We start from the raw sequence: 10,585 nt of genomic DNA on the forward strand, positions 1-10,585 counted from the left end.
ATGACCTTGAAGGAGATTTTTTATAACAACGAACTTTTTGTTAGGTGGATTCATTGTTGGAAAATCCGCAACTTCCAAAAGCCAAACTTATTCATGGGAATTGAATTGCTTTTCATAGATTCAAAGGTATTCTTACAAATTTAAATTAATCTAATCCATAATTTTATTGTTAATATTCATATTACTCTTTCATGATCAAACCATTACAGTTAATAACCATTCAAGCGTTTATCCCGAAACACTTCTTTCCTCGCCGAATCAGGTATTGGTTCATGTTGGTTTAATATTATTTTTGGTTTATTAACCGGTTTAGGATGGTCCTATTGTAAATATAATTTAAGTTGGTTTAGCATATACTATGCTTAAAATAACTTAAATTAAATAATAGTAATATTATGCTTAAAATATAATTTTAGAGAATTTTCAAATATAGTTTACAGAACATTATAGGTGATGAATTTAATTTATTAAATTTGTTTATTACTTAAAACTAAGTTTTTTTAAAAAACATACTGAGTTATAAATATCAATGTTGGATTGGTGAGTATAACATGAAGACAAAAATATAAATATTTCATTTTCAAGATAAGAAATTCAGCTTTTATTCAGTTACTCAATATATAATATCTTAAATTTTTTTTTTTTTAAATATACATAATTTATATATATAGATTAATCTTCCAAACTTAAACTATTATATTATATATGAATAATGTTTTTAAATAAAAATAATTTCTGATTTAAAAATAAATAAAAACAACAAATGGTTATTTTCAAATAATGGATGTAATTTACATTATACTATCATTTAACAAGTATTAGATACGTTTTGATATATCATTATTTTCTATTTCCAGAAAAAAAAAATTGTTAAACATCAATATCATCTAGGTTAAGTATACTAACAACACAAATTCAAACATCACAAAAAATATTTACATAAACATTATAATACAATAATTTAATCAAAAAATACAATTCAAAAAAAATATATTCAAAAGAATAGTTATATACTTAATATTTGAAAATCAAAGATATTTTTGCTAAAATTGTATTTACCTGGCCAAGGAGATCAACTATCTTTTTACGGATCGATCAATTGTTGAGCATGTGGTCGATCCGAAAATACTCTGCAGTTTAATTAAATATCTAAAACATTTATTCCAACACTCAACAGATAATTTTGCTAAATATGATAACTATATAGCCAACAAAATTACAAAAAAAATATTTAAATAGTAAAAAAATATGTTAATTTAACGTGTTAAAATTTAAAAATAAATTTTAATTATAACATGCATCTTAACATTTATATAAATATATATCATAACCTAAATATAAATAATTTAACAACTTAAATTAGAAAAAAATAAAGTACACCCGGGTTAATCCCTAGTAACCAAATAAAGTGTTTAACATGCCTTCTTCTTCTTCTCCAATTTCAGATTTGATCCAATCTGTAGCCTAAGGGGAAACGAAAAGGGGAAACTGCGACAAATCAAAGGTATGATTAGAACCCAAAGAGACTCATGAAAACACTTCAATTCTCTGAAATTGATTGAAGTTTGTGCAGTTTTTTTCTTTCTGATCGTATCTTTGATTGTGAAAAACCTCAGGTGGATCCATGGGTGATGTACAACTAAAGAAAAGAGGATACATCTGGGCAATCTCTGCTGGGTTCAATGCAGCTCTTGCTGCCATCTCTGCAAAGTTCTTCTCATCTCTCGTAATAATAATAACATTTTCTTAGCTTCATTTGTTTTTTTTTTCCTTAGAGCATTTTGATTAATTTAATTTTGGAATTTTTTAATGTTTAACAGGTGCTAAAATATGGATTGGTTGTATTATGCAATGTGGTAATGTGGGGATGTTATGTAAACAGCTTAAGAGCTCTCTCTTCTCTACAAGCTACCGTCACTAACTTTGCTGCTAATTTCCTCTCTTCCGGTTTTGCTGGCCTCTTTCTGTTTCACGAGTCCTTATCATTCCGTGTAAGTTTTTTATTTAAATCTTGAAAACAATGTTTCTTATGCTATGCTTTTCTTGGATGTCAAAGCCTATTACTATTGCAGATTCCATAACTTGTACTTGTTTTTAAGGTTTGCGTGTATTTAGGACACCAATTGTTATGTTGAAATGGTAGTTTTGGAGTTGTAACATGAGTTTGGCTGATACATTTTCCGATAAATAATGCAGTGGTTTGCGGGAGCTTTATCGATCACCATTGGAGTTGTAATCCTCAGTAAGTCAAGTGTTGATAAGAAGGTCAGTACGGATTAGTACAAGAACCAATATAATAGCTTTCCTTCTTGAGAAGGCTGGTTTTGCGTACAAGGAGTTAAGAGCTGGAGATTAAGTTGTTTGAAGTTTTAGATTTTATTCTGTTAAGAGGACCAAACTTGTAATACCTACGATTGATTTTCATGATTTTATTGAAGTAGTTAAGACTGTTAATACTAAAATAATGTTTGTTCTTTTTTTTTTTGGGTTTGTCATGTCAAACCGCAACAATCTACTGCACGGGTCTTCTTCTTCTGCATCTTGATTAAAATCGAGAGGCAGTGGCAAGAAACTAAGAAACTAATGCGTAGCTACGATAATATGTGCCAAAAATATGTTTGAAACTTTCTAATCACAAAATATACGGTTAGATCAAAGAACCAGCCATGTCGTGGGGCTTACGTCACATATTTTTTCAATAGAAATATGGACAATTCTGTTTTACTTTATGTGAAGTGAACATGCCCTTACTCATTACTTGATTTTCAAGCTACAATGTCTTCTCTTAACGTTTCCATCTCGGGAGTAATAGGCAAATTACTAGAGATGTGAACAATTCTCCACTTCTTAAACGAAACATTTCGATTTTTTTGGAGTTCTTTTTCTTTTGCATTCACTTTTTTTAGGTTAACCACCGTATACATTGTATAGTTTTGCATCTGTGAATAAAGGAAAATATACAAAGATTTTTCTTCTACTTTCAAAAGCTATTTTCAATATTTTGTAGACTCACAAGATAATTCTCAAGAATCCACCAAACCCTGCTATAATCGTATCAAAACAACAATGAAATAGTGGTTTTGTAGGATACGACATTACGGAAAAACAACAATTGAATCAATCATCGTGATGATGAGTGGTAGAACAACTGAAAATTTGCAAAACAATAAGGAAGTAAGACAATGTATGCAAATATATCTTGAGATCTAATGACATTGTTACAACATTAAATATTATTTTGAGGAAGGTTGAAGTACCAAGAAACATTCATTAGATCTCGGAAAGACGACGTTCTAGGGTCACTACTGGGATAATAGAACTGTTAGAGATCTATATGCAGAAGCGCGTTAAACCGAAAACATACTATTCTAGTTTAGCGATGAACATTGCTTGATACAATCTGGAATTGGATGCAAGAATCAGAAATAAATCACAGATGGAAATCAACCACATGTCCCCATTCAAGTACCTTTCTAGTTGATTCATTGAAGCTTCTTCTCTCTAAAACTTTTTACTCACTCTTTAGAAATATATTTGTTATAAATATATTATTACAATTGGTTCTCTTCTATTTGCAATGTCTATATATATAGACAGTCAAGAGACATTTTGTGAGGAGTCACATATGTTCAAGGAAGAGACATGTATTTTCAGCAAAGAGACGCATCTTTTAAATGAAGAGTCACATATCTTCATTTAAGGAGTTATGCGAATAATTTCCTAAAACTAGGGGTTAACCAAACCGGTTTGTTATGCTGCCTAATCATGGATGCAAACCGACCATAAATTAATATCTCCCACTCACACATGATTGGGAGCATGTCAAGTACTAGAGAAGTCTTAAAGATCAAGCGCGAGAATCCTAACTCAGAAATCATAGGGAAAATGAACCGTGCGACCCTTACAAGTACACTAACACTTGGGAGTTAAATTATGCACCTGTTAGGAATACATACAAGTTACAACCCTAGAAAATTATTTTAGATGTTTAATAATATCTTAGTGTATTTTGGATACATATTAGGAACTACAATCATGTTTGGTACAAGTTTTTTTGGGATTTTGAAGGTTTCGGGTTCTATTGGGTATCCATTTAGGTTTGGGTTTGGATAATACTCATAACCCAAAATACCATAAAACCAGATCCATTCGGTATTTATGTCAGGTTTGGATCGGTTCGGATTCATTTTAATTGGAGCGGGTTCGGTTTGGTTTATCGGATTCGGTTTATTTTCCCAGTCCTAGTAAGTGAGATGAGCTTATACACTAGGCATGAATCCTCATATGTCTAATTGGGTTTGTTTCGAGTCATTTCGATTTGGAATTTTGAGAGCACATTAATACCATTCGGATATTATAAAATTTTGGTTCATTTTGGTTAGGTTTAATCATGTTTAGTCTGGATTTAGTAAATCACGTGAACACTAGATGTACCAAGAAATTTTTCAAATTCAGTTCTAAACCTTATTAAGTAATCTGAGACATTCATTTCTACATTAAATATACTCAATTAACTTGAACGAGTGACTTTATGACTTTGTTGATGACTGAAATCATTAAGGTAAAACAAGGATTTGATTGTGGAAAACTTTTAAAAACCAATCATATTTTTTGATGATAAATCATATATAAAAATATTATGCTAACAACAAAGAAGAATAAACCTCATACGTAAAGATAATAATTCTAACGCAAAAAAAAAGCTCACATATATTCATAACAGGTAATCATAACTCGTATACAAAACATTGTGCTAACGACAAATTAAGAAAAACAAATTTGAGTACATGAATTCGAGTAGTGAGACTAACTGAGCTAACAAAAAAATATATGAAAATTGCAAAATAAACTTGAAAATTTTGTGCTAAAAACAAAATAGCATATGCGAGAAAGTAAAAATCATTGTCTACCAAATCGAACCCAGTAAACCCTGAAAAGATTGGGTTTTCATGATATTATGTATATATCCAGTGCAAAGAAAATTACTAATACTTGTGAATGATCCTTGAAGTCTCTTTAGGAAGAGATTTTTGGAAGTGACGATTTTATGTTTCCATTTGGAAGAATTGAAGAAACAATACAAGATTATGAATTTAGGGTTTCAGGTTTGTAAATAGCCAAAGGCATAAAAGAAATCAGAGTAAATATACGAGAATAAAATTTATGAAAAGTATTGATATGAAAAAATAAACAGAAAAAGTTTTCATCTAGCAAGGCTTGCCAAAGGAAATCAAGCAAAGCCAGCTAGAATGAACAGTACCCGCGAAACTACGGTAAAAGCAGACTGATAGTATATTTTAGATTCCCTGGTAAGCCAAGGGTGTTTGGCTACTAGAGTAAGCCTATTCTATTCTGCTTCTGTCTCTTGATAACCAATTGTAATGACATTTTTAGATCTAAGGAAATAAAAAATACTTCCTTACTCTTTCTCTTTCTTGTTCTTCACTCTGTTCTTCAATTTCTTACATGGTATCAGAGCCTTTAAGCTCTTGAGTACCTATTTCTCTTCCGCAATCTTACTCTGATACTCTTTCTCTATTGATTCACCGGTTTACTTTCGCAATTTTCTCTTCAGATTTCTTTTATCTAGTGGATAATAAATATGTGTTTTTGAGAGAAGATAGAGCAGCACAAGCCAATAATGATTCCAGTCACCCTAAAGGGTTCTAACTACATTACCTGGTCGAGATTGGCTAGGACAGCTCTTGGGGAAAGAGGTCTATGGGAGCACATCACCACCAGTGAGGCACCAAGAAAAATCACCCAAGGAGAAGATGGCAAGGAGATTGTAGTGGTAGATGAAGGCAAATGAGGTCAGGAGGATCTCATGGTGCTGTCTATCTTGCAAGGCTCACTTGATACTCCTATCATGGAGTCTTACTCACACTGTGAGAGTGCAGAGAAGCTATGGGATACCTTACACAAGGTGTATGGCAACAGTTCAAATCTCACCAGAATCTTTGAGGTTAAGAGGGCAATCAACAACTTGCAGCAAGAAGAGATGGACTTCACCAAGCACCTTGGGAAGTACAGCCAGCTGTGGTCTGAACTTGAGATGCTGAGGCCAAGCACCACTGATCCTAGTACACTAGAAGAGAGGCATGAACAAGACAAGGTCTTTGGATTGTTTCTCACACTCAACCCAAGCTTCAATGATGTACTTAAACACATATTGAGAGCTAAGGAGCTTCCAAGCTATGATGATGTGTCTGCTCAACTTCAAAAGGAGCTAGGCTCAGATGGTCTCTTTGGTGGATTAGGGAAGCTGTCTATGGTAAACAAGGCTGAGAAGGTGGAGAGTGCTTCAGTCAACAAAGCACACTTCAAACCAGGAGGAGGAGACAAGTCTATGACTTGTGAGCATTGCAAGAAGCTAGGCCACTCCAAAACCAATTGTTGGATCCTCCATCCTCACCTCAGACCGGCGTCAACCAACAGATACAATTAGACCAGAGCACATGAAGCATGAGCTCAAGAGGCCTCAGTACCAAGCTTCATGCGCATGGGAGAATATGGAAGACCCATGATCTCAACCACCCACACTGGTGGATCCACATCCCATGACATGTCTCAGCCATCTCCTGATGATACTTTCATCCGCAAGTCAGACATTGAAGCCCTTATCAAGGCTATCAATGCAAACTCTGGTAACATAAGTATCAATGCTTTAAATTCTATCATAGTACATCTCATACTACTAGACCTTTGATCATTGATTCAGGAGCCTCTCATCATATGATTAGGGATGCTAGACTGATTAGTGATGTCAAACCTACTCTAGGGAGTGTAGTGATTGCTAATGGTGATAGAATTCCAATTGAAGGAGTAGGAAACCTGAAACTGTTTGATAAGAAGTCTCAAGCTCTTTATATGCCTACTTTCACATCCAACTTATTATCTGTTAAGAGAGCAACTAATGATTTAAATTGCAATGTTATTTTTAGTCCTAATGATGTTTGCTTTCAGGATATTAAGACTAGTAAGATGCTGGGAAAATGTGTGAGCAAGGGAGAGCTATATTTTTTTGAAGACACCAAAGTTTCAGATTTATCGTGTGCTTTTAATTTTGCTTCTGTTTTAGCTAGTGAGGTGTTATGGCATGCTAGATTAGGTCACCCTCATTCTCGTGCCTTAGGTCTGATGTTACCTAATCTATCTTTTAAGAATGAAAGTTGTGAGGCTTGTATTCTTGGTAAACATCAGAAATCTGTTTTTCCTAAATCAATGACTATTTATGAGAATTGCTTTGATCTTGTTCACTCTGATGTTTGGACTGCACCTTGTGTGTCTAGGGAGAACCATAAGTATTTTGTTACATTCATAGATGAAAAATCAAAATATACTTGGTTCACCCTGATTCAAACTAAAGATAGAGTTTTAGAAGCTTTTGTTAACTTCCAAAACTATATATCTAACCATTTCAATTCCAATATCAAAATTCTCAGGCCTGATAATGGGGGAGAATATACCAGCAATGCCTTCAAACACCACTTAGCAAAACATGGGATAATTCATCAAACAAGCTGTCCATACACACCTCCACAAAATGGAGTTGCTGAAAGGAAGAATCGCCATCTTATAGAGGTTGCAAGAAGCATGATGTTCCACACCAATGTCCCTAAGAGATTTTGGGGAGATGCTGTGGTATCAGCATGCTATCTGATCAACAGAATCCCCACCAAAGTTCTTCAATATGCCTCTCCCTTTCAGGTACTAAACAAAATAAAACCTCCAATTGATCATTTGCGCGTGTTTGGGCGTGTTTGTTATGTCTTGACACCAGGAGAAATGAGAAACAAGCTAGAAGCCAAGAGTGTCAAGGGAATGTTTATTGGATACTCCCACACACAGAAATGTTATAAGTGCTACATTCCTGATTCAAGAAAAGTTATAGTCTCAAGGGATGTTAAGTTTGTGGAATCTAAGGGGTACTATGAGGAAAAGAGTTGGGAAAGCCTTCAAGACCTCTCACAAGGACCTTCAGATAGGGCAAACAACTTGAGAATCATTCTGGAGAGTCTTGGCATCAGTCAGCCTCAGAGCAGTGAGGTGCCAAGGACTTTTCCCTCACCACCATCTGCTGGAAACAATGAAGAAGCATCACCAGTTGTAGAAACATCCCATCCTGATCCTTAAGGGGGCGGAGGGGGGCAGTGAACCTGAATCACAACCGCAAGAAGGAGACGATTCAGCAAGCACATATGAGCAAGATGGAGATGAATCTGATCAGTCTAGTGAAGATCAGTGTAATGGAGATCAAGGACAAGAAGAGGCAGTGGTAGCAGGGCAACAGATTCAACCATTGAGAAGGAGTATAAGAGTGAAGAAACCATCCAAGTGGGTCGACACCAGAGTGTACTTCAACAACAATGCAGTGGCTCACCCTATCCAAGCAACCTGTTCTTTGGCAAGTTACCCTCAGGAGCATGTAGTCTTCATCAGCAATATGGATCAAGAGTATATTCTAAAGACTTATGAAGAAGCCATGGAGTATGAAGAGTGGAGAGAGTCAGTTGGAGATGAAGTTAGTGCCATGATCAAAAATGATACTTGGTATGAAACTGAGCTTTCTAAAGGAAAAAAATCCGTTACAAGCCGCATGCTCTTCACCATCAAATATCTTGCCAATGGAAAACCAGAAAGGAAGAAGACAAGTCTGGTTGCAAGAGGATACACTCAAGTCTGTGGAGAAGACTATTTGGATACCTTTGCACCAGTAGCTAAACTCAACACCATAAGCATTCTTCTCTCCTTGGCAGTGAACCTAGAATGGGATCCTTGGCAGATGGATGTCAAGAATGCTTTTCTTCAAGAAGAGCTACTGGATGAGGTTTACATGAGGCCACCTCCGGGTATGGAAGATATGGTCAAGCCAGGGAATGTCCTAAGATTGAAGAAAGCAATCTATGGATTAAAACAGTCACCAAGAGCTTGATATCACAAACTGAGTACAACTCTCAATGGTAGAGGGTTTGTAAAATCAGAAGCTGATCATACTCTCTTTACTCTCACAAGCAAGCAAGGAATTATGGTGATACTGATCTATGTGGACGATAATATAATCACAGGAAGTGACAAGGAAAGTATCATCTCTACTAAAGCTTTTCTTAAATCTACCTTTGATATTAAAAATTTGGGTGAGCTAAAGTACTTTCTAGGGATAGAAATATGCCGCTATAAAGAGAGGGTTTTCTTATCTCAAAGAAAGTACGCACTTGATCTTTTAAATGAGGCAGGGAAGCTTGGAGCAAAAGTAGCTAAACCACCACTTGAAGAAGGCTACAAAGTCTTGCGTGAGGGGGAGTTTGAAGACAAACCATTTGGAAACTTCAAGCTCTATAAGATGATGGTTGGGAAGTTGATCTATCTCACCATTACAAGACCAGACATCTGTTTTGCTGTGAACAAAGTCAGCCAGCATATGCAAGCACCGAAGGTTCATCATTGGAATATGGTGGAAGGGATCATGAGATACATAAGGGAGGCTCCGGGTCAAGGTGTTTGGATGGGTTGCAACAAGAGCACATAGATTGTGGGATATTGTGATGCAGATTGGGCTGGTGATAGAGTGGATAGGAGGTCTACTACAGGTTATTGCACCTTCATCGGAGGAAATCTAGTTACGTGGAAAAGCAAGAAACAAAAGCTGGTATCATGTTCAAGTGCTAAGGCAGAATATAGAGCAATGAGGAAGCTGACAAGTGAGCTCATTTGGATCAGAAACTTGCTAAGAGAATTGGGCATAGAGACATCAACACCAAATACCATGCACTGTGATAACCAGGCGGCCATTCATATAGCTTCAAACTCAGTGTTTCATGAAAGGACAAAGCACATTGAAGTGGACTGTCACAAGGTGAGACAAGTTGTGGAGCAGAAGATCATTCTACCTTGCTACACTAGAAGTGAAGACCAGCTAGCTGATATCTTCACCAAAGGAGCAAGTAATAAAGTATGTGAGTTCATTCATCCGAGATTGGGACTCATAGACCTGGATAGATCATGATCCCCTTAAGTCATGAAACATCTACTCTTTTTCCTTTGTGTGTTTTTGTCCCATTGGGTTTTTCACACAAAAGGTTTTAATGAGGGATGTCTTCATGAGTTCCAAGCTTAACCATACCTTATGGTAAAGCTTGAGGGGGAGCATTGACATGAATAAATAAACAGAACAAGTTTTCATCTAGCAAGGCTTGCCAAAGGAAATCAAGCAAGGCCTGCTAGAATGAACAGTATCCCGCGGAACTACAGTAAAAACAGACTGATATTATATTTTAGCTTCCCAAGGATGTTTGGCTACTAGAGTAAGTCTATTATATTCTGCTTCTGTCTCTTGATAACCAATTATAAGGAAATTTTTTAGATCTAAGGAAATAAGAAATCCTTCCTTACTCTCTCTCTCTCTCTCTCTCTCTCTCTCTCTCTCTCTCTCTCTCTCTCTCTCTCTCTCTCTCTCTCTCTCTCTCTCTCTCTCTCTCTCTCTCTCTCTCTCTCCCCTCTCTCTCTCCCTCCCTCTCCTCTCTCTCTCTCTCTCTCTCTCTCTCTCTCTCTCTCTCTCTCTTGTTCTTCACTATGTTCTTCAATT

The 10,585-nt window shown here is 35.7% G+C and overlaps 2 protein-coding genes across 2 annotated transcripts; both read left to right on the forward strand.

Moving 5' to 3' along the window:
- The first annotated feature begins 232 nt into the window (after positions 1-232).
- On the forward strand, positions 233-2,481 carry LOC106407533. The gene is made up of 5 exons (XM_048757066.1): positions 233-262; positions 1,446-1,504; positions 1,617-1,726; positions 1,821-1,991; positions 2,197-2,481. The coding sequence occupies exons 3-5, from the start codon at positions 1,625-1,627 to the stop codon at positions 2,278-2,280; spliced, it is 357 nt and encodes a 118-aa protein (XP_048613023.1). The 5' UTR covers positions 233-262; positions 1,446-1,504; positions 1,617-1,624; the 3' UTR covers positions 2,281-2,481.
- A 6,547-nt stretch (positions 2,482-9,028) lies between these two features.
- On the forward strand, positions 9,029-9,529 carry LOC106408841 (uncharacterized mitochondrial protein AtMg00810-like). The gene has a single exon (XM_048757319.1). It carries the CDS (start codon positions 9,029-9,031, stop codon positions 9,527-9,529), a length of 501 nt encoding a protein of 166 aa, XP_048613276.1.
- The last annotated feature ends 1,056 nt before the right edge of the window (positions 9,530-10,585 follow it).

Source organism: Brassica napus, chromosome C5 (assembly GCF_020379485.1).
Source record: "Brassica napus cultivar Da-Ae chromosome C5, Da-Ae, whole genome shotgun sequence".
Classification (NCBI taxonomy): domain Eukaryota; kingdom Viridiplantae; phylum Streptophyta; class Magnoliopsida; order Brassicales; family Brassicaceae; genus Brassica; species Brassica napus.

Coding starts and splice junctions, on each gene's coding strand:
- LOC106407533 (XM_048757066.1), top strand. CDS start 1,625: ATGGGTGATGTACAACTAAAGAAAAGAGGATACATCTGGGCAATCTCT. Junction 1,727..1,820: donor CAAAGTTCTTCTCATCTCTC/GTAATAATAATA, acceptor AATGTTTAACAG/GTGCTAAAATATGGATTGGT. Junction 1,992..2,196: donor ACGAGTCCTTATCATTCCGT/GTAAGTTTTTTA, acceptor TAAATAATGCAG/TGGTTTGCGGGAGCTTTATC.
- LOC106408841 (XM_048757319.1), top strand. CDS start 9,029: ATGGTGATACTGATCTATGTGGACGATAATATAATCACAGGAAGTGAC.